The following is a 23,731-nucleotide window of genomic DNA, read 5'->3' as shown; positions in this document are numbered from 1 at the left end:
TAAATGAAGTTGTAAAAATATGATATAAGGGAGTTGTTTATTGACAATTTTTTGAAAAATAAAGAAAATTTTACAAAAGAATAAAATAAAAACACAAATTTTAAAACTCAAAAACTTTGTTTGAAAAAATATTTTAAAAATAATTTATTATATGAGTTAATTTAAATCCGATCCAGAGGATCAATCCAAACTCGATTCAACTTTGATCTATTGAGTTAGGTTCCTGGATTGAGCAATAAGCTTAAATTTTAAGTGGAGCCGACCTAAACAATGCTTGAAACCCGTGAGGCTCAAGACTAAATTGAGCTCAAACCTTTCCTTCTTTGGTTAGGCGGGCTGATAAGGGTGAGATGTATGAAATGATATAAAATTTAAAATTTAAAAGTATACATGCATGTATATCTAATTTTATTTTCAAGTAAAATATATTCTTAATTAATAATAATCTTGGCCTCTTCTTGGTTCAACCCAAACTACTAATTTTACCATCAATCATGCATATTCTTAGCCCATAAAATTTCATTTCATTTTAACTCGACCTAGCTCAAGTAGACTTATAACTGACATAATTTGTCCAATTTAAATTAGACTAGTCAACCTTTTTCGAGCATATTGTTTGAATATACCCCTAAATATAATCACTGATTTTAAACTGTAGCAAACAGACAATATATCTAGATAGAAGACAACTTGAAACGTACACGTAAAAGTACCTAACTCGAATGAATGAACCAACGCAATCAATTGATATTTCAACATATTTGAACTAAACTCGACCTAGTACAAATTGAGAGTTAGACAATACGTGCTTTTAAAGTCATTGAATTTTTTTGTACACCTTTGATAAGTTGGTAACTAATAAATGAGATGTAGACCCCATTTGAGAGTCACACTTGAACTTCCATAGTCTTTCACATGGATAAGTTCACACACTCCTATTATCATCAAAAATAAAATAAAAAATAAAAATAAAAAGGGTTTGGTGGGTAACTTATGGTTCATTTGCATGTTAATGATAACTATAGGTTAGTAGTAGCTTTAATTTCTTCTCTCTCTTGCTTTTGTTTCTGAAAAATTCAATGATTGAAATTAAACATTATATTGGTAAAGCCCTAAGGCAGCAGATTGAGAGTAGTTTTGGAGGGTCCCAAAAAATAAAAATAAAAGTTTAAATACTATTTCCGTACTTTCTCTAGAATGATTATTTTGACCGCTTTATTTTTATTTTTAGCATGATACTTCACTCACTAAATTTTTTTAAACAAAAATCATAAATTTGAATCAAATAGTTTTCATCATGCATGTAATTTGTATTTAAATTTTATAAATGGAGACAAAAAAAATTATCTTTTTTTTAGGTACAGAGACCAAAACGAGCGTTTTGATGGTATATAGACTAAAATAAACAAAATTAAAAGTACAAAATCAAAAAGTGAAAGTATTTGGACAAAAATAATATTTAAATAAAGAAAAAGTTTTAATAGAACTTTAGGATTCTCTCATCATCCCTTATCAGCGTTGCTTCCTTCTTATGCTCTCTCTCTTGAAGAAGAATAATGGATGCCAACTGGTCCAAAACCACATCTCTTTCAGTTGTTTTTAAGGTGAAAGTACTGTTTTTATCTCTCTTTCTCATCTCTTGCAGTTCTCTCTCTTTATCCATACTTTTTGTTACAAGTGTTCATATTGTCAGGGCAATTGAGCCATCAATCATATTCAATTGGAAGTTGAAAGGTTCTGGTTTTATCCTTTTATTTGTTTTAATCATAAAAGTTTCATTTAAAAAAAAATCCAAATGTATTTTGTTTGGATGACGTGAAAAATGAGCTACGATTTTGGAGGAAAGAAGAATAACTCGTTGTAATTCTTAACATTGTGTTGTTCCTAAATCGTATTTATTGGAAGGAAGAATCACAGCATGCCACATGTGGGTCGAGAATGGAGTTCGGCCATCAACCTATGGATATCAATCTATAGAGATCAACCCCTTCGACTTGGAGCAACAAATGAAGGAAAGAGAAATCCCTTAGCACGTCATGCTCAAGCCAAGGGGTTGGGGCCTTCCCTGACCCGTACATTTGGGAGTTATTAAAGCGAAATCAATGACTGCTTTGATTACCTCTGCGATCCCAGCCGTAATTCTCACAACGGGAAGATTCCACTTGACCTTATAAATACACCGTAATTCTCACAACGGGAAGATTCCACTTGACCCTATAAATACACTCTCCCTTATCCACTCGGTGAGGTATGCAATTCTTTTTGAAACCGACTTAGAAATTCGGATCTTGAACTGACTTAAGCACCAGAGTGCTTTTTCTTTGCTTACAGATCTTTCTATTCAGTCCGCTCGAGTTTCACCTTGTGAATTTTGGTAGAAACAATGCTAAATGCTTTTCATAAATGCTTAAACTAAATTTAGAGTTTAGTAAGACAAGATTTTAGTTACACTAATGGCATAGTTTGAGTGACATTTCCCCCTTTATGATCTTATGACGATTCAATGTTTTAGGGTGACTTGCTAAGTAATTGGATATGCAATTATCACACAATTTGATAATTGAATGATGCTTGGTTTGATTAGGCACATCGAGCTCTAGTCATGTGATCTAGTGCCAAAGATGATTCCAAATATGATCATATATGCATTATCTAGTATCACTTATCTTCTTAAATTGATTGTTGTATGTCGGGTGAAAACTAGGTTTTAACAATTATTAATTTTTAATATGAAAGTTTCACTCAATAACAAGATTATACAAATTTCGTCACAAACTGCCAACCTGAGAGCAGTTCAACTAGCTAATGCACTTATTTCTGACTAAAAAGGTCGTGAGTTCGAATCTCCACCTCTTAATACTTCAATTAAAAATGACCTTTCAAAAGTGAAGAAAATCTTTTTAAATATAGAATTCAAAGTTGTGTATTTAGTTTAGTGATTTGTTTTCAAACAAGAATTTGAAAACAACAGATTTAATGGAAACACAAGGGTTAAATGTTTTCACTATAGCATATTCCAAACAAAACAAAAGCGATATCATTATCAAACCGGCCTAAAAAGTTAAATTTTTATATTAATTATAATTCTTTAACTTATATTTTAATGATTAAAAAGCAGATTAAATGTTGCTATCTCCCTCTTTTCTAAGCCTTTAAACACATAACCCTACATGGTTTCCACTTACCACACGCAATTAACCAAAGTGTGAGATTAATTAGTTTAATTAAAGCTAAAATTTAATTATTAGATGTCGTTGAGCTGTCTTGTCCAATAAATTAATAATTAAACAAAAAACCTAAATTACATAAATATCCTTTGAATTTTTGTAAGCAAAAAGTAAACGTCCATCGTTTTCAATGGTATAATATATGATATAGTTGAAGGGTATTCTAGTAATTTAAAATGAAACAAATAATTTTATTTTTTTTCTTTTCTTGTTTTGCTTTTTTAAAGGTAAGAAAAAAAATTGAGTTTGGCAACTTCCCACCATTAATGACATTCGACATGTCGCTATCAGGCAAAAAGGCCACTTTAATGGGCTTGTTTGGAGGGCCCACCATGGACCCAAAAAATGCTTTGTGAGAGGAAAAAAAAAAGAATAAACAAATCTTTAATTATTTTAACTCATGATTAATTGTCGTTAATTCTTTGTTTAATTTCCACATTCTCCACGCCTCCCATTGGGATTGAGCGCCGACAAAATGCCACGTGTATGACTATGATTTGTTATACTCTTTTCGTTCACGCTATAAATCTTCATTCGTAATAATTATTTGATACTAATGTTGATGCAATTTTTTTTTTACAACATGAGGGGTGGCTTAGTTAGATATATATTTAATTACCGCGCTGAACTATACTCGTTTTGACTGACGTTAACACAATTAGTAATGGTCAAATATTAGTATATTAGTATTTTAATGGGTTTATTTTTGTCAACTTGAACGTAGTTTAGCGTTAATTAATATGTACTTTTTATTTTCAAGGTCGGAAGTTCAAGAGTGTGTCAACATTTCCATCAGGATTTCTATATGACAATAGTTTCAATATCGACATAATGAATGAATCGAAATTTTCATAGTATCGCAAAAAATCAACACAATATAAAAAGTATCTACGAAATATTAACAACATACACATAATATTAATATTAATAAATATTAACTTATTTAGAAATGGTGAAATCTTTATTTGCTAATTTAAATATTTGTTATGAATTTTTAATAATTTTCCTAGAAAAATCCATATCGACATCTACATGTTATCAATATTTTCATCAAAATTCCAATAAAATTGAGATCTCAACATTCTCATCGACAACAACATTTAAAATTTTAATATTAATAAAGAATAAGTACCATTTAAAATTTTCTCTTAATTTTAGGATTAGATAGTCAACTTCGAAATTAAATGACTCAAAATGGCCAAAATGAGCATGACCGAAGGCATATTGCTTATTTTCAAAATGTGTGAGGTTCAATAATTTATTCCCACATTTATTGGACTAAAAAAATGACTCAAAATAGGATTTCAAACCAAATTTTTTATTAATAAATGAAAAAGAGAATTCCATTTAAAAAAAAAAGTAAGGAGTGATGCTTGGTTTGGTTAAGAGATGTTTAAAATGCTTTAATTATTCTGTTCATGAGAACATGTTCTTAGGTTCTAAAATTTTAAAGAGAGGGACGTGGGGTGGGTGGTGCTATCCCATAATCTCTTCTAAAATTTACTTTTCAATCCATATATTTTGTTTTTTTTATTAATTTAGTCCCTACAATTTTAAAATTTTTATTTCGATTCATATACTTTGGTCAATTTAAATAATAGTCCCTGTTTATTAGTAAATTGTTTATTAATTTTGATGTGGATGGAACATAGTTCAACTAATTAAAAGTTTTTGTAATTTTTTTTAGGTTTAAATACTATCTTGACTCCTATAATTTCAGCTTTAGTTCATTTTGGTTCTTATAATTTCAACTTTTGTTTATTTTAGTTCTTGTAGTTTTTAAATGTATGTGTTTAATCCCTGTGATTTTGAAAGTGACAATTTTAGTTCATATATTTTTAAAAATTAAAACAAATTCTATATAAAATGAAACCATTAAATACAAAGATATGATTATATTTCAATAAATATATTGAGTATAACGTCGTATTGAAATTGTGAACCAAAAAATGAGATAAGAAATAAATTGGTCAAAATAGTCACTTTTTAAAATAACATTAACCAAAATAAATGTTTTGAAAGTATATGGATCAAAATATACCAAAGTCGAAAGTAACGTTGACAAAAATAATATTTAAATATTTGTTTTGAAGTGTAGTTGGTTTGAATTATCATTCCTCGATTTGAATGGTGATATTGAACAAATTATTAATTTTAACGAAATTGACCTAGACTTTTTTTTTTTTACCATGCTAGTTGTATTTATTTACCAAATTGATATGGACTTACTATCTTTTTTTTTTATGTTAAAATTTTCATCCAAATTCAATCAATTCAAGGATAGTGGATTTCTATACATTATTATTATTATTATTATTATTATTATTATTATTATTATTATTATTATTATTATTTTGAGAAAACAAGGAGAGTAGAAACTATTGATAAGACTTAAATAAAGTAGCATGACCTAAGAAAAAATTGACACAAAGTGGTAAAGTACAAGGACAAGAAATATACTTTAACATTAGGAAAAAAAATTGATTAAAAAAGTTTATGGTAATGAGATAAGTATGCTTAATTAATTAATTTATTAATCACCAATTAAAGTTTGCTTTAGAGGAAGCTAATCATTATTATAAGGTCCTTTTCTATATCCACATTGAATAGAAAATTCCTCCCTCACACACACAAATATTGGTTTTTTTTTCCTTAATAATATATATATATATATATTATATATATATATATGTGTGTGTTTTTCTTTTACAATTATTTTATCAAATTTTTCATGTAATTCATTGAGAATAAAATAGTGGTTTAATATAATTTCAAAAGTCAAAGAATTAAAATTTAATATAATTAAAAATTTTAAGTTTCAATTTCTTCCCATTAATACCCAAAAATATTGTTTCACCAAGGACGTTTTGACTGAACAAAAAGAAGTGCAATATAAAATACCAAATCTAAGTCTATCTCAATTAGTTAAGACATGTATCTTCTATTGAAATATCGGAGATTCAAATCCTCACCTCTACATGCTGTTAAAAAAAAGGAAGATACAACAAATCTCCCAAATTTTTAATTTCAAATTAAAATTTGTCGTTGTAAGCATATTTCTATATATAAGAAAAATGATATGTATATGTATCTAAAAAATACGTAGTACTGTAGATTCGAATCTATAACCTTTAGGACATATGTATATAATGTTTAAGTAAGTTTTTTTTTTAATAATGTCTTGAGTAATTTTGCTATCTTCGAGTTGAAATAATTGAAAGAATTAATAGGATAAATTTTATCTAGTGGCCAAATTTGACTAAAAAGAAGAAGACCAAAGGAAGGGAACAGCCACCATAAATCATGGGGGTAAGCTTCATTTGGGGATCATGTTTAATATTAGCTAATTTATATATCAAGTACATTTTCAAGGACGAATGGTCGAATTGGTCGGTTTCTAACTTGAACGTATTATTTCTAATACTAGAAACGAATCTTGGGATTTATTCTATTTTGATCATTTGAACTTTTCAAAATTTCTAAATTAAAAAAATAATAAATTGGGTTCGATATCACGTCACATATTTGAAGTCCATTATCTATTTATTAAACAGTACCTAACTAAATTCTGAGGACGACAAGTTTTAAAAAATTAAGAACTAAAATATGTATATTAAAATTTTAGGGAGTAAAATAAAATAATTATGAGAGTTTTAAATGACTAAAAAAAATTAGAATAGTAAGCACTTTGAATTTTACAGTAAAGTTGAAGAGAGTAGACAAAAAGTAGGTTTTTCCCATCATTACTTTATGGGGAAAAACTCTTTAATTAGGTTTGAATTATTCAAAAGCTAGGGAATTTTGGCTCTATATTGTGTACATTTAAATTCCTTAATTAATAAAATATTTAATTATTTTGTCAACTTTTTTTTTTTTAATAACACCTTGTTTGTAAATTCATCATTTTTATTAATTAAATAACAATATGCCAAATTTCCTAACCACCACCATTGCCGACCTATAAGAATAATTAAATATTTCTAGAGGGAGAATGAATGTAAACATTTTTTGTCCTTTTAGATGGATTAAAAAAAAAGTTTTGGATTTGTAAGAAAAGTTATTGATTTAAACAGAAAATTTTAAATATTAGAATCTGACTTTTAAAAAAATATTTCGAAATTTTTATTGGTTTAAAAAAAATAAGGACGTGTTTTGAGAAAAACTTAGGCAACATTTTTAACGTTTATTAATTTGTCTATATGCAACTGAGCCTAACCTCAAATTAAATATATACATAATTAATTATAGATTTAAATATTTTTTTTGTCTCTATGTTTTCGACCTTCGTTGATTTGGGTCCCTATGCTTTTAAAATATTTATTTCGATTTTTACCTTTTTAATTTTTTGTTCAAAATGTTTCGATTTCCATACTTCTAAAAAAATAACTACTTTATCATTTTATTTTCATTATTTTAATCTTATTTCTTGACTATAGTTTTAATATGATACTCTACTTACACCAAATGGATTAGGGTTAATTAAGAGGAAACGGGTTCAACCCAATGATAGCACCTACTTTAGGAATTAGTTAGTAATTCCTATGTGTTTCCCGATATCAAATGTTGTAGGGTCAGACAGTGCCCCGTGAGATTAATCGAGGTGTGCGTAAGCTGACTCGGACACTCACGGATATAAAAAAATATGATACTTTGTTCACTAAAATTTTTGAAATAGTGTAGCCATAAATTTGTATTAAATGATTTTCATTGTAGGTAGATTTTGTGTTAAAATATTACAAATCCGACCAAAATGGACGTTTCAAAAGTGCGTGGGCTAAAATGAACAAAAATTGAAAATACATGAACCAAAATGAACAAAACAAAAAATACAGGGACCAAAATAGTATTTAAATCTTAATTATGTTAAAATTTTATTCTGGTTCTTGAACCCGTAGACTTATTTTGTAGTCTCTAAAACTTCAAATTTTCTATTTTCATTTGTAGACTTTTAAAAAAATAATTATTTTGATCCTTAACATTGTTTTGTCCTCAACATCGTCCCTCTCACCTAACAATTCGACCAATAAAAAATATCCATATCAACACGTTAATACCTCATATTCGAAATCACAATGTTAATGTGTGCTATAAAATTGATTGTAGAATATTGTTGAGGCCAAAAATGGTTATACCTTGAAACTTCATCGACTACAATTAGACATTATGAATGTTCAATTACGTTAAAGAACCAAAGATTTAGTAAATGTCTAGGTATACTAGTATTTGGAGCAACAAATGGTGGGTTAGAGGTATCAAGTTTGATTAATTTGTATAGGCACGAGTAGACGTTTAACCTGGAAAAATATTTGAAGTCACTCGCATAATAACTGTCGAATTTTGAAATGTTTTCACGCAAAGTTTAGAGATTAAAAAAAAATTAGGAAAGAATTCATTTTTACCCCTAAATTTGATCAATTGTACCCATTTCTACCTTAAATTTCAATTTCATCAAATGGAACCTAACTTAGACGATGTGTTACAATTTTTACCTTCCATTCAATTTTCACTAATTCACCAACTAATTTTAACAAAAAAATAATGTAAAAAACTCACGTATTTAATGAAAATTAAACTTGACACAATTTAAGTTTTATTAATGCACAAATTTACCAATTTCAATATTAAAAAAAACAATCTAATATCATTTTTTTATAAAACATATGTTTTATAATTTATTAAATACATATTTATTATAGAGTAAATTTTGCAACACTTTTTAAAGTTTAAGGTGAATATTGCAACATTCATCAAAGTCTAAGGTACAATGTGGTGAAATTAAAAATTAATTTTTGGTAAAAATTAATATACAATGTTCATAATTTCGATATTTTTCCCAAAAAAAAAAAAAGATAAACCTGAAATTTTAAAAGCTAAAATAAGATTTAAACTCCTTAGTGTAAATTAAATTAGCAATTTATAATTTAGAAGTCAATTTAATGATGGTTGGTGGTACGGACATATAAAGAATGACTTTATTTTAAGTCTTCGAAATGGAAATACATATGAGTGAACTAATCTTATTCCATATTTTTCAAATATGGTTAAGAATTTTTTTTTTCTTTTTTAAGTACAACATGTGGTGGATTCTTTGGAGATATATGTCAATTATCGCTAAACTATACTCGCTTTGACAATAAAAAAGAATTAATAGATAGAAACTGTTATATATATTCGTGAGAGTCCAAATCAGTTTGCGCGCAACTCGCCTAATCTCATGACATAAACTATTTGACTCTATTATATATTTAATTGTCAAGTAAACACATAGGAAATTAATTTCGAGATAGAAACTATTTATATTAACAAGCTAAAATTTTCTTTTCAAGATCATGTTCCATAAAAGCTCTACAATTAATGGTCCGTTTAATAACCATTTTTGTTTTTTTCTTTTAAAAACCATATATGTTTGATAATCATTTTTTGTTTTTTGTTTTTTAAAAACAGAAAATCAAATATGTTTGGTAACCATTTTTAGTTTTTTGTTTTTAAAAAGTTATAAAAGTGAAAATATATATTAGAGAGAGAAAATTTTATGTAGAGTAGAGATGACAATGGTATGGGTGCGAGTGAGGATGCTCTTCCCTATTCTCGTATTCGTTGAAAATTTTTAGTCTCCATCTCCACCTCGTTCTTGGGTCCGAGAGATGTTCTCGAGAAAAATTATCGGTTTTATAATTGTTTTTAATTATTTTTATACTTTAAGTATAAAAAAGAGTAATGAATATATATTAATTATTTAAAAAATGGAATCAGGGACGGGTACAAGGTCCGGACATACATTTCCTATTTTTGGGACCCGACCCTGCGGAAAAACAAAAATAAATTTCAAAATGGTTTTTGAAAAACAAAAATCGAATCTGTTTTGGTTGGAGGTATATGTCAATTACGGTGAATCAATGATTTAGAACGGAAGATGAAATAATAAATTTGGCTATAACATGTAACCGAAAAAAAATTGATGATACTAAGAAATAGTTTGTTAATTATTTATAATTAATATGATTATATATAAATCAACAATTCAATTAATATATTCAGAGGAGACGACAGAGTAAAGGAAGGAAGACAAAAAGAAATTAAAATATTAAATGAAGCTATATATCATAGGTTAATTATTGAGCTTTCAAACAAATTTAGATTCTTGTCAAATGAGTAACTATATAAACATTATAATCATCTTTTACGCAAAGTTTAAAGACTAAAACAGTAAATTTAAAAATTAAGTGACTAAAATATCATAGCTTAAAAACTAAAACAAAATTAGTATATATAAAAAATTAGGGTTTAGACCTAAAATATGATTTAATCCCAATTATTGTTCTTTTTTTTTAACAAGAAATCCCAACTATTGTTAATAACCTTTTCAAAGTTTTTTTTTTCACTTATATATAATCATGATCACAAATGCCTATAGAAACAGAGACAGCAACATTTGAGGGTAATATTTATGATTTTTTATTTCAAAAAATTTGAAGAGGATAAATTAGAGAAAAACTACAATTCTTCAGTATTTTATTGTTATATATTTCTTGAATTGCGACAAATTAAGGGATACAATACCGTTACAATACATGAATATGATATACCAAAAAATCTGCAGTTTCATCAGACAATTTTCCCTCTCCGCTTGTATAAAACCTATATAAGCAGCTTTTATGATTGTAAATATAAAACTTAATGTCAATTAAACTATGATTTAAGCCTAAATTATAAATAACCATATTTAGGCGGTTACCAATCAATACTTATTTTCGTATTGACCATTAGTAAAAATTTGATATTTTTTAAATTCTTTGAAAAACATAAAAACAATTTTTTTTTTCTTTTTTGCATTTCTCTCTCCCAGTTATTATAAGTTTGACATGGTAAGTAAAAGATAAGTGTAACCAATAAACATCTAATTATTTTTAATTATGAATAATCTCTCTATCCCTATATTTCTCTCTTAGTTAGATACGAATAACTAGAGTAGATAAAGTTCACTGACTAAAATATGATTTTAACTTCCAACTCATAAAGTTAAAATATGAGGCAAAAAGAAGTTCGTCCCATGCTTCTTTGATATGTTCTTTATTTCGTTATTTCACGTGTTTAGAGTTTTATCAACAACCTTTTTGTATAGGTGGAGATCCGATATTTTTTATTCTGATTGAAGGTATTACGAAAGAAACTCCTTCAACAAATATGTGAATAAGAAAGGATTGGTCGACGAAATCTGAATTGGAGACTGAATCTTAATATATTTAAGAACAATATATTTTTATTATCACGAGACATATGGGTAGCAGCAGATCACTTGATCGAACTTAAATTTAGATATTGATGTATTGTTCACAACTTTCTCTCTCTTTCTCGTCCATGGCGGCAAGCAGCTATAGAACCACCATGTCAGCAGAATTTCAAAAAATAAAAATTAAAAAATTAAAAAAAAACTTGCAGAAGAAGAAGAGTAGTGGGTCCCACTGGGCCCAGTAAAAGAATCCAATGGGCTGCTTGGTGGGCCTCCATCATCTTTTAAAATGAGGGCATAGTAATTATTGTTAATGTATTTATATTGTTATAAAAATCAACTTTTTTTTTAAATACTTTTTTTATGCTTGTAATTTTAGCCTGAGTTAATTTTGACCAATTTATTTTTAAAATGTTTATTTTGGTTCATGTACTTTCAATTTTGATTTATTTTAGTTCCTATATTTTTACAATATTCATTTTAGTTCCTGTATTTTTAAAATGGATCATTTTGGTTCCTTCATCTTATTTTTAATCTCTTTTTTCTATTACAATTTCAATACGACATTACAATCAATATATTTCTTAAAATGTAAACATTACTTTTATACTAAAGAGTTTCCATTATACGTAAAATTTGCCTTAAAATTTTATAAAGAGGGATTAAAATGATCATTTTTTAAAAGTATAGGGATTAAAACGAACATTCTCAACGTACGAAAATTAAAATGAACAAAAGCTAAAAGTATAAAGACAAAAATGAATATTTTTATGGTAAAATAAGGTTGAGAGCATGGGGAAGAAAATATTATTTTATTATTATTATTATTATTTTGAATCCTTGTGAAAAGTTTGATTTTCTCGGCAACCAAACAAATACCTGAGAGAAAGTAAAAGAAAATGGGCCTCAAATATCTCTCTTCGTTACAAAGAAATCATTACGCCGAGGAGAGAGAGAGAGAGAGAGAAGAGAGAGAAAATGAAACAGGAGATTCATCGGTTCACTTCACCAGGTAATATTAAGTTTTCTTTATTATTATTATATGAATCTTCTTTTGAAATTATTGTTTTTGCCGTCTTTTTATTTTATCTTTATATAATTTTATTTTTCTAGAAAGAAAATAAAGTTACTACGACGTGCATTAATTAATAAAGTTTTTCTAAATACATAAATAGTTTTTAATCATGATGTCCGAGTTTTCATAATACTTTTAAAAAAAGATTTATATATAATATGAAGGTCAGTGATGTTTAAATTTTCAAGTTCATTCAATTTTGGTAATTTAATTTTGAAAGGATTATTTTTAGTCCAATTATTTTGAAATTTATCATTCTCATTTATTATTTTGACAATTATTTAGTACATAAATATGATATATAATATGTTGACATCATGATATGAAATGTTTTAGTTTGAGCAACAATTTTTTCATATTTAGAAATTTAATATTCAACTTTTACTATTTGACTCGCTTAACTTATGTACCGTCACTATATATGATCGTAATACACACATTCAATATCATATCAGTCCTTTATTAAATCAATAATCAAAATAAGAAAAAATAAAAAACTCTAAGCTTTGTCATTTATTTCAAAAATATTCCTTATTTCCAATACTATATTGACTTTTCATGAAGATTATATATTTTGAATGGAAAATTAATATGGTAGAATATGGAATAACATGGTAATGTACCGTCATCATGGTTCAAACCTCATAATGGCCACCTACCTTAGGAATTAATAATTCCTATGTGTTTCCCGACACCAAATATTGTAAGGTCAGACGGTTGTCTCGTGAGATTAGTCGAAATGCGCGTAAACTGGTCCGGATACTCACGAATATCAAAAAGGAAAAAAACGTGGAAGATTGTTTGGATAGAGAGTGAATGTGGAAGAAAAAAGGGGATGAGGACAAATTAAGCAGACAATAGGAAAGTAAACTCTAGGACATTAATTGTTACGTCTTATGCTGTTTTAGATTTTACAACGTTAGTGAATATTTGGTCAAAGATATTTTAAAAATATTTATAAAATGTTAAAACTAGTAATTGAAATTTTTGAAATGATGGAAATATTTTTTAAACAAAATGCAAAATTCACGAGTACCTCTTGTAATTTAGCCCTAAATAATTGACAACAAGATAAAATAAAAGACAAAAACCAAGAGCGTTTGTTTTTATAAAGTTCAAAAATAAAAACAAAGAATTGTTTTTAATAGGTTATTTATTGAGTCGTTAAATTTTTAAAATATTGTTTCTAATATTTAGGTCTCTGATCTGCAAAGAATAAATGATAGAATTACTGGAATATTTATTTGTAAACGTAGGAAGGACTTTTTTCTTACGCAATAAAAAATTAAAAAAAGAGAGAGAGAAAATTGTAAGAAATAATGTGTAGAGCGGAGCCGACAAGGTTGTCGAAGTCGCGGTACACGTGTGGGACAGGGATGCTCTTCATTAAATTTATATTAAAATTTAATGCTTTGCCCCTCCGGAATAAGCCACGTGGCAGATTAGCCATACTCTTTGGGACACGTAGGACGACCTGATTGGTTCCATATGTGAGAACCGGTGCGCTGACGTGGGTGGTGTCCCTGTCAGAACTGTTCCCATCATGCGGGCCCCACAGAACCACCGCAATTAAAAAAAGAAAATTGTATAATAAAATACCTTTTTTTTAAGGAGAGAAAAAAAAGTGGGTAATGTAATGCAGTAGTGATGGCCTAATCACTTCGTGACAAGCCCTTTCCCCCATGGCTTTTTGCTTTAATTACCATTTTGCCACTATTGCGACTTCTTGTCTTCAATTTACACTTTTCAAATGACAATTTTACCCTTTCACCTTGTTCTATCTTGGATTTATCCTTGTTCGGCGTGGATTTGGTTTAAGATGGTAAACCTATGTTTGTCCCGTAGATTTATCAAGCATCAAGTTTATGAATAAATTCACAGTTTTCATTAGTACTTCAACTTACTCCTCCTCTTAGCCCTGCTCCTTCATTCAACTTTTCTAAACTTGTGTGCGAGGAAAGATTTGAACCTCCGACGCTGTAGTTAAGCTATATGTTCTATAGTCTCAATTGTGGATCTATTTTCTAGATGCCAAAAAAAAAAAACATTTCCCCTCTCCAGTCATTTTCTAATTCGAATTAAGATGCGAAAATATCTCTCTCATTTTTAAGAATAATGCGTTCCAAGATGTGAAGATTCTTAAACTTATACTTGTAATAGAGGTTTCCTAAACTTAGACTTCTTACATCATTCTCTTAAACTTCTCATACTTAACGTTCTCAAGCTTAATATGTTGAATCCATACCTCAAACACCTTCCAAACACCTATAAATCTATGTATTAAGAAGATACTTTTTTTTTTCTTTACCATAACACTACATTAAATGTAAACAAAGTTCATATTAGAAAGTTTCAGAATAGGCTTTAATTTCCTTAAACTCAAAGAAGTGAGAATATCCCATTTTTAAAAGCTTTTTTATTTTTATATTTTTTTAACTTTGAATCATACAAATTTGGTTTTGAAGTGAGCATACAAACTTTAATTAAATCTAGAACAACTATTGCAAAAGGGGAGGGGAGGGGAAGGTACATTCTAATGGAGGTTAGTCCGTAATATTGCTCCCAAGAAAGGGTACTTTCGTCCACAAAAAGTACAGCATTGCAAGAAGGACTTGGCGTGTAGAAATTGTGCATGCTCTGGATTGTGGTATGGATGGATGAAATGGATAAGGATGTGAACAAAGATAGCAAAGTTAGAGAGAAATAGAAATAGAGAGAGAGAGAGAGAAGAGAGAGAGAGCACTAATTTGTTTGATGAGTGGGACTATGGCTTTTCTACTCTTTAGCTCATGATGATATATGATGTAATTTCATTTCATTTCATTTTGTTTTTGTTTTGTTTTGTTTTGGGACTCTATTTCCATCTCTAAAAAGGGTTGCATAATTTTGAGTGGATGGATGAAAGAAATGGATAGAGAGATAATGGGGGAGAAAGTCCCAACTCCCAAGTGCCCATTTTTTACTTAAATCTCTCTCATGTTACACATTCCCTCTTCTCTTCTTTCTTTCTTTCTCCTCAGCGTCCATGAGTTCATTCTTTTTTGGGTTTTGCTTTTCTTCTGCAGCTGCAACTTCCACAGCCATCTTTGATCCTTCTAATGCCCCTCTGCTCTATACATCTTCACAGGTTGGTTTTCTCAAGGCTCAAACATTGATACCCACATGATTCAAATGCTTTGTTTCTCTAATTTTTAAAAGGATTTGGGATTGCTCTCTTCCTTGTTTCTGAATAACTAAGTTTGGGAATCTTTTTGGGGGTTCTGTTTGGACCAATAATTCCTTGGTTCTCTTCTGGGTTTTGGTGGGCAGCTACAGGATAAAACCCAAATTCTGTTTTAAGTATTAGAAGTTGAGAGAATCTTAGGATTCTTTTCTGGCTTCTTTTTTGTATGTACGTGAATTTCTTATCCCCAATCCAAAGAAATTTTTGGCTCTTCCTATAGCGTTCTTGTTTTCAACCCATCTGGGCCTGCCTGGATAAGAAAGCATCTTCTTCCCATACCCTCGCAATCATTTTCAATCTGCAGTTTGCTTTTTTTTTTTTTTTTTTTTTTCACCTTCTTCTTCTTCTTCTTCTTCATCATCACCATCCTTCAAACTACCCTGAGTTTGGATTGTTTTTTCAAATTTCCCCATTTCTAAGTGTTGGGTTTAACCAGACATTTCCCTGTAGATTTGATAGTGGGTCTCTCTGCTCTCTCTCTCTCTCTCTCTCGAACTTGTAACTGGGTTTTAGGAAAGAGGGTCAGACCCACCTCACGTTGGTCACTTTGTCGAGTTTATTTGTGTCGGCTACAGGTTTTGGTGAGTATGGTTCCATGTATTTGGAGTCTGGCTCAAGGTTATGGCATCTAATTTTGATGCTATGTTGATGAGTAGTAGTAGTTTTTGTGGCTGATTTCCATGAACTGGTTCATTAATGGTGGAGCTATGGAAACTAAGGCTGGTTTGGTTGGTGGGGGAGGGAAGATATGGCTGCAACTGTGGGGGAAGGTAATTGGGAACTGCTGCAAGATCCATCACCAGTACTACCAGTATATTGGATCCAAGAAGTTCAGAAAAACATGGTGGAGAAGGCTTTTGTTGGGGTGGGTTATTGGGTGGACTTTGGCTTCTTTATGGATCTTCCACTACATGAGCTCACAAGCCACTGAGAAGAGGAAAGAGACCTTGGGAAGCATGTGTGATGAGAGGGCCAGAATGCTTCAAGACCAGTTTAATGTCAGCATGAATCATATTCAAGCAATGTCCATTCTCATCTCCACCTTCCATCATGGCAAAAACCCATCTGCTATAGATCAGGTACAACAACAACAAATATATATCCTTTCATCTCTCTATTTTGCTCTTTCTCTCTCTTTCCCCCACCCACCCCGCTCTGAGCTGAACTTAGCTTAACGATAATTGACACCTGTCTCTGGTTAGGAGATCCTAAGTTTGAATCTTCCACCCTATTTGTTGTACCTAAAAAGAAAAGAGTATGTTGTAATCTAATCACAGTTATTACTTGTTACCTTCCATCCAAGGTTTAGTTATACTATGAACAATATAAACATTGAAGGAATTTGGAGTTAGATCATAACAAGTTTATAGATGTATAGTTGCTAGTCGTGAGGTATAAAGTCTGAAATCATCTATGTTCTGTTTTGGGTTAATGTGCTGTGTCGTGGTGGAGTTTGGTTTTTGGTGTTTTTCATGGAACAAAACTGTGTTTCTTTTGAAGTTTGATATGTATTGTGCAATGAACAAAGACTAACTCTCAGACATACAGAGGACCTTTGCGAGGTACACAGAAAGAACTGCTTTTGAGAGGCCTCTTACGAGTGGTGTGGCATATGCGGTGAGGGTGCTCCATTCGGAAAGAGAACATTTCGAGAAGCAACAGGGCTGGACGATCAAAAGGATGGACAAAATCGAACAAAGTCCGGTTCACGAAGATGACTATGCTCCAGAAGCCCTGGAGCCATCGCCCACCCAAGAAGAATATGCTCCTGTAATCTTCGCGCAGGATACTATTTCTCATGTCGTTTCTCTCGATATGCTGTCGGGAAAGGTGAGATCCTTTCTTATCTTTTGGAACCTTTCCATGTCAGTGAGATTCCAATTATCTTGTGCTGGACCAAAGTGGACAATCTGTTTTCAAATAGTCTTCTCATTTCTATCTTTCTCTTTTGATCCTGATACTTTTAGCCGAAATGGCCCTGCTTTTGGTAGGCATACACTTTCAGTATGTTCTTAAAAGTTTTGAGCTTCTAACTCGCGATGCCATACTAAATTATTTTCTCAGTTCTAAAGCACAATATTTAATACTGAATTATTGGGATGATCAGGAAGACCGTAAAAATGTATTACGTGCTAGAGCATCGGGAAAGGGAGTCTTAACTGCCCCATTCAGGCTAATCAAAACAAATCGTCTCGGAGTCATACTTACATTTGCTGTCTACAAGAGAGATCTTCCCTCAAATGCTACTCCAAATGAGAGGATTCAAGCTACAGATGGGTATGTCTTCTTTCTGATGATTGAACTTGATGCGAAACAATGCAATGTATCTTGTGAAATCTGAAACCTTTTTAAAACTTAAACCTAACATGAAAAGATGGGTCAGGTGTTATGCAGCCTCTTAGAATCTGTAACCAACTACTCTACTTGTCAAACAGGTATCTTGGTGGAGTTTTTGATATCGAGTCGCTGGTGGAGAAGTTACTTCAACAGCTTGCAAGCAACCAAACCATCCTAGTCAATGTTTACGATACCACAAACCAATCGCACCCGATCAGCATGTATGGTAAAGACACATCAGAAGATGGGTTGCAGCGCATTAGCCCCCTTAACTTTGGGGATCCAGATAGGAAGCATGAGATGCGATGCAGGTATGTAACGAATTACTACAAACCACCACCTTGGTTCGTTTTACTCGACATCAGTATATCCTGAAAAGACAAAACTATCCTTTTCTTTGATGGGATGGGATCTAAATCTGGCTTATTCTAGTTGCTGAGATCAAACAAAGTATGTACTGCAGAATGGTGAATGATTCTATGTTTTTGACACAGATTCAAGCAAAAACAACCTTGGCCATGGTTAGCAATAACAACTTCAATTGGTGTACTCATCATTGCATTGCTTTTGGGGTATATATTCCATGCAGCCTTGAACCGAATCGCCAAAGTGGAGGATGATTATCACGATATGATGGAACTCAAGAAACGAGCAGAAGATGCCGATGTTGCCAAATCCCAGGTATGTGGCTACTTCGATTAGTTACAGATAAGAACCATGTTTCAACATATATCTTGTCTATGAATTGAGCCTCAAGAGTTCTTCAAACCTTTGTAGTTCCTTGCAACTGTTTCCCATGAGATCAGAACCCCAATGAATGGTGTTCTAGGTGAGAATTTATAGATGCATCTTTTGCTTTAGCTCTCTTATTTCTAAAAATTCTTCAAATAATTTCACCTCGCTCTTCCAACATTTCAGGAATGTTGCATTTGCTTATGGACACAGACCTAGATGTGACTCAACAAGATTATGTTAAAACTGCACAAGATAGTGGAAAAGCTTTGGTATCACTGATAAATGAGGTTTTGGATCAGGCAAAAATCGAATCTGGAAATCTCGAACTTGAAGCAATACCGTTCAATCTGCGACCAATTTTGGATGATATTTTGTCACTCTTTTCTGGGAAATCTCAAGAAAAAGGACTGGAGGTAATATAGGCTTCAAATTCTACTGTCCATGCCGTTTCTCTTGCTTTTCTGTTATCTCATCTATATGGTTATTGTTATTGTCTATTCTCATATCGTATCGGCATGGTCGTTTTGTCGAGACTGCAGCTAGCAGTTTTCATCTCAGATAATGTTCCTGAGATGCTAATTGGTGATCCTGGAAGGTTTAGGCAGATCGTCACAAATCTTATGGGAAACTCAATCAAGGCAAGTGATGCAAGTTCTTTCTTCTATATTGCCAAGAAATTAATAGGATAAAAGAGCTACACTGTATTTACTTTGATAGAAGGAAAAAGAGGCTGTATTTGGTAACTTTTTGCTGATCAATGCTAAATGCTTTTCAAAAGTTGTTTCTGTTTCTTCCATGTATATATGGAAAAACTTAAGAACAAATCACATAATGCTCGAGTATATCGAGAACTGTTCGTACTCCTACCGATGTCGTGATTTCTGGTAAAGGCACACACAAGGGAACTGGTGAAATTTTTTAAAACAAGTGGAGATAATTTTGTTTGTAGAAATTTGAATCCAGTGTATTTGAGAATTGGGTTGTTGTTTTAGCTGTTTTGTTAGTAGAAATTTGAATCCAGTGTATTTGAGAATTGGGTTGTTGTTTTAGCTGCTAAGTCATGGTGTTTGGATTTGACAGTTCACAGAGAAGGGACACATATTTGTCACAGTTAATCTCGTCGAGGAGGTTATTGAATCAATTGATCTCGAGATCGAGTCTTCAACGAAGAGCACCTTGAGTGGCTATCCTACTGCCAATAGACGCCTCAGCTGGACAGGTTTCAGAACGTTTGATCAAGAGGATCCTGCTGCTTGTCATTTCCTGCCATCTCCATCGGACCTTGTTAACCTTATAGTATCCGTGGAAGATACAGGTGTCGGTATTCCTTTAGAAGACCAATCACGTGTTTTCACTCCCTTCATGCAGGTTCGACCATCCATCTCTAGAACTCATGGGGGAACAGGTATCGGTCTGAGTATTAGCAAATGTTTGGTTGGCCTCATGAAGGGGGAGATCGGGTTTGTGAGTGTGCCAAAGATCGGCTCTACCTTCACATTTACTGCGGTTTTCACAAATGGCTCTTCCAATTCGAGCGAGTATAACAAATCTCAGCAAATTAAGACCACGTCCATCTCGGCATCCTCCGAATTTAAGGGTATGAGGGCTTTAGTTGTGGACCATCGACCCATTCGGGCCAAGGTATCAAGATATCATATCCGACGTCTTGGAATAAATGTTGAATCATCGTCCGACTTGAATCAATGTCTGTCTAACATGAGTGTGGGTGGTACAACTATGAATATGATTTTTGTTGAGCAAGATCTTTGGGATCAGGATACCAGTACATCAGATCTCTTTATCAAGAACTTAAGAAATTCTTATGGCGTTCCTCCCAAACTATTTCTTCTTACTAGCTCCATTAGTTCTTCAAAAGCTAGTACTATAAATTCTGATGTACTCACTCCCACAGTCATCCTAAAGCCCTTGAGGGCGGGCATGCTTGCTGCCTCACTTCACAGAGTAATGGGCGTCGGGATCAAGGGTAATCCTCAGCTTCCTGTTCTCTCTCTCCGTAATCTACTCCGTGGTCGGAAAATTCTCATTGTAGATGACAATAAGGTGAACCGTATAGTCGCTGCTGGTGCTCTAGAACGGTACGGTGCTGATGTAGTATGTGAAAACAGTGGAAGAGATGCAATCCGACTGCTTACACCGCCCCATCGTTATGATGCATGTTTCATGGATATTCAGATGCCAGAGATGGATGGGTATGTAATAATCTTCCTCCCTTTTCTTTGTCTTTTCCAAAGAAATTGTGGCAGTAGAAATGCTTTCGAATTTGACTTTACAATTCTTCAAACTATTGAGAGATGTATAAATGGTAAAATGAGTTGACTTCTTGAGTGGTTAATGTCCTGCCTCACAGGTTTGAAGCTACAAGAAGAATCCGGGAAATCGAACACCATATCAACGACGGTATTCAACTTGGAGAGCTATCAAAAGAAGCATACGAAAATAAGTGTTATTGGCGTGTACCCATTTTGGCCATGACTGCAGACGTAATCCAGGCTACACACGAGGAATGCCTTCGGTATGGGATGGATGGATATGTTTCAAAGCCATTCGAAGTCGAACGACTTTATCGAGAAGTTTCTCAATTTTTCCACAGTACCTCAAATGGAACTTTATAGACAGATCATATATTCCGTGGCTGTCAATGGCATCGGCCTGTTCGTCAGGACAAAACGAACAGCATGCTTAAAAGGGTGTGAATTACCTCCTGAGTAAGTATTCTACTTAGAAGATTTTGATTGATCACTTCACATTCCTCAGAATCCAAATGATAAAACTATTCTATCATATTCTGTCTTTCGCAGTCAGAGGATCGATATCCCCCCGTTGACTTCTCGGATTGCTTCATATTATGCCAGGCAAGCCTAAATTTTGTGGGAGAGTGTAAATAGTAGACAGACATGAGTGGTCGGGTGGAGTTTTCGTCGATTGTTTACATGAGTCGAATGAGAAAAGTTGCTACATTTCTTCTGTATAACCTTCCATATCTATCACTAAGCTCAGGAAACCAGGATTCATTTGCAACCACAGAATTCAATATGGACTTTTCCTGAAAGTTCACAATTTTGATAATCTACAGGTTGAAGATCATCAGAGGGCCAAGAAAGGAAGAGGTATAGAATGTTGTGTGGCAACTGGAAGGAAGTGGTTTGTATATTAAAAAACATGTTTGATTTGTACCCACACAAGTTTAGCTTTTGTTTTTCTTTTTCTTTTTTGGGTAATTTTGTTTTATACTTTTTTATCTCAAGTACAAATAGGTCAAAACTTGACACTATCAAATTTGAGAAAATTGATAGTGTACATTTCCTGCAGACAATTCCAGTTTCCAACTTCAGGTCTGTGTTCTGTATAAAAATTTCCAACATTCATCAGTTTTTTCAAGTGGGTTTTATTTCCTTTCTTTGATCAAATGTGAGGGGAAAAGTGTTTAATTTTGGTCTATTTAATAGAGTTCTCTAGAATTTTTTTTTTCTTTTTAGTTTATAAATTTTGACAATGTGCACCAGCTGAGTGGTGGCATAGTGGGTTGTGGACGAATGGAGATATTCCCTTTCAGGTTTGAGCTTTATGTGGGTTGTAGTCGGGGTTTTCTACCTCCCCCTCTTTCTATTCGGGGATGAGTTTTGTGATGTTGATTACAATAATAGGTGGCCGTTAATATCCTTCCTCTAATACAAGTCACACAACATCGATTTCGGATTATAAAAAAAAAAAATTGATGATGATTTTAATAACATATACAATTTTAGAAATAGGAAAAATAAAAGTAAAGTCATTATCAAATGGATATTATTAGTCTTCAAAATTGTTGTTGATTTAACTCAATTAAAGAGGATAATCAAATGATGCATCGAGAAAAAAATTAGTGTAAAAGTTAATATACGTGATACTAAAAATTTAAAATTCGTGAAAACATATATTTGTTTGAATCATATTTAGTCTAAGATACTTTGACTCATTTTCTTACGTAACTGATTTGACTTGAACTACTTAACATTATTATTATTGCTTTACTATAGTAACAATTGAATATATTTGTTTATAAATACTAACTAAATAGATACATTGTAAGGTGCATATTCTTTATTTTCATTCATTATTAACTTTATTTTATTATAAGAGTTTTTTTAATACATATTATAAGAGTTGTTTAGACAAATTAAATGAAGTCAATTGAACTTACAAGATTCCACTAGGTCGTAATATGCAACTAAGTCTCACGTTCATGGGTAGCCACTTCACTCGTACCATGTAGCATATTATTACCTCACAATAGTAACAATCAAACGCTGACTCGATAGAAGTCAAGCTTTGTCTCAAAAAGAATGGTCCCCTTGTTTATTCTTCATAAACTTTTGTTTATCTTTTTCTTCGTTCACAAAATTTGATTTTAGTACAAAAGTTGCTTTGACACACTAAAAAGAGTGTCACTCCTTTAAAATTTTAGTTGCTTGAGGAGTTCTTGAATGATTGATGATAATTTCTTTACCTCCGGGAGATAGAGATTAAGTGTTTATTATTGTCTCCGTACCTGAGCCTCTTTTGAAGCATGCAACTTCTTACCACTTTGCATGTACACAAATGTTAGAAGAGTCATTTTGCCATAAAATGTTGTACTATAGAGGGCAATATGTTGGCCCGTCACCTACATTTCGGGCCACTTTACAAAAAGAAAATTAGTATCGAATTACAAATGTATCAATATTGTGTGTATTTCCATGGGCTAGAGGTTCAAAAAAGAGCTACCATTGTTGCCCATGGATGTCAATCACATCAAATACATAAATAATTAGAAATTGTTTTCCTTTAAAGCAAACTTCAAAAACAACTTTTTTAGATATAGAGAACAAACAAAAGACATGGAATTGAAAACTAAGCACTCATTT

The 23,731-nt window shown here is 31.6% G+C and overlaps 1 protein-coding gene across 2 annotated transcripts; it reads left to right on the top strand.

The window, feature by feature from the left end:
- Positions 1-15,281: 15,281 nt before the first annotated feature.
- HK3 (histidine kinase 3) lies at positions 15,282-22,226 on the top strand. 2 transcript variants are annotated; one of them, XM_088126446.1, is made up of 12 exons: positions 15,282-15,659; positions 16,331-16,834; positions 17,304-17,585; positions 17,863-18,032; positions 18,191-18,403; positions 18,587-18,773; positions 18,870-18,921; positions 19,011-19,240; positions 19,367-19,465; positions 19,908-21,037; positions 21,196-21,553; positions 21,647-22,226. In XM_088126446.1, the coding sequence occupies exons 2-11, from the start codon at positions 16,436-16,438 to the stop codon at positions 21,458-21,460; spliced, it is 3,027 nt and encodes a 1,008-aa protein (XP_087982572.1). In that variant the 5' UTR covers positions 15,282-15,659; positions 16,331-16,435; the 3' UTR covers positions 21,461-21,553; positions 21,647-22,226. The 2 variants fall into 2 exon arrangements, with proteins under 2 accessions (XP_087982572.1, XP_087982573.1); XM_088126447.1 differs by lacking the exon at positions 16,331-16,834 and having other exon boundaries at positions 15,283-15,659.
- Positions 22,227-23,731: the final 1,505 nt, after the last annotated feature.

This window comes from Momordica charantia (assembly GCF_013281855.1).
Source record: "Momordica charantia cultivar OHB3-1 chromosome 7 unlocalized genomic scaffold, Mcharantia_2.0 BLBB01000007.1, whole genome shotgun sequence".
Classification (NCBI taxonomy): Eukaryota; Viridiplantae; Streptophyta; class Magnoliopsida; order Cucurbitales; family Cucurbitaceae; genus Momordica; species Momordica charantia.
This window is presented reverse-complemented; position numbering and strand designations above follow the sequence as displayed.

Coding starts and splice junctions, on each gene's coding strand:
- HK3 (XM_088126446.1), top strand. CDS start 16,436: ATGAACTGGTTCATTAATGGTGGAGCTATGGAAACTAAGGCTGGTTTG. Junction 18,922..19,010: donor CCCAATGAATGGTGTTCTAG/GTGAGAATTTAT, acceptor CCAACATTTCAG/GAATGTTGCATTTGCTTATG. Junction 19,241..19,366: donor CTCAAGAAAAAGGACTGGAG/GTAATATAGGCT, acceptor TCGAGACTGCAG/CTAGCAGTTTTCATCTCAGA.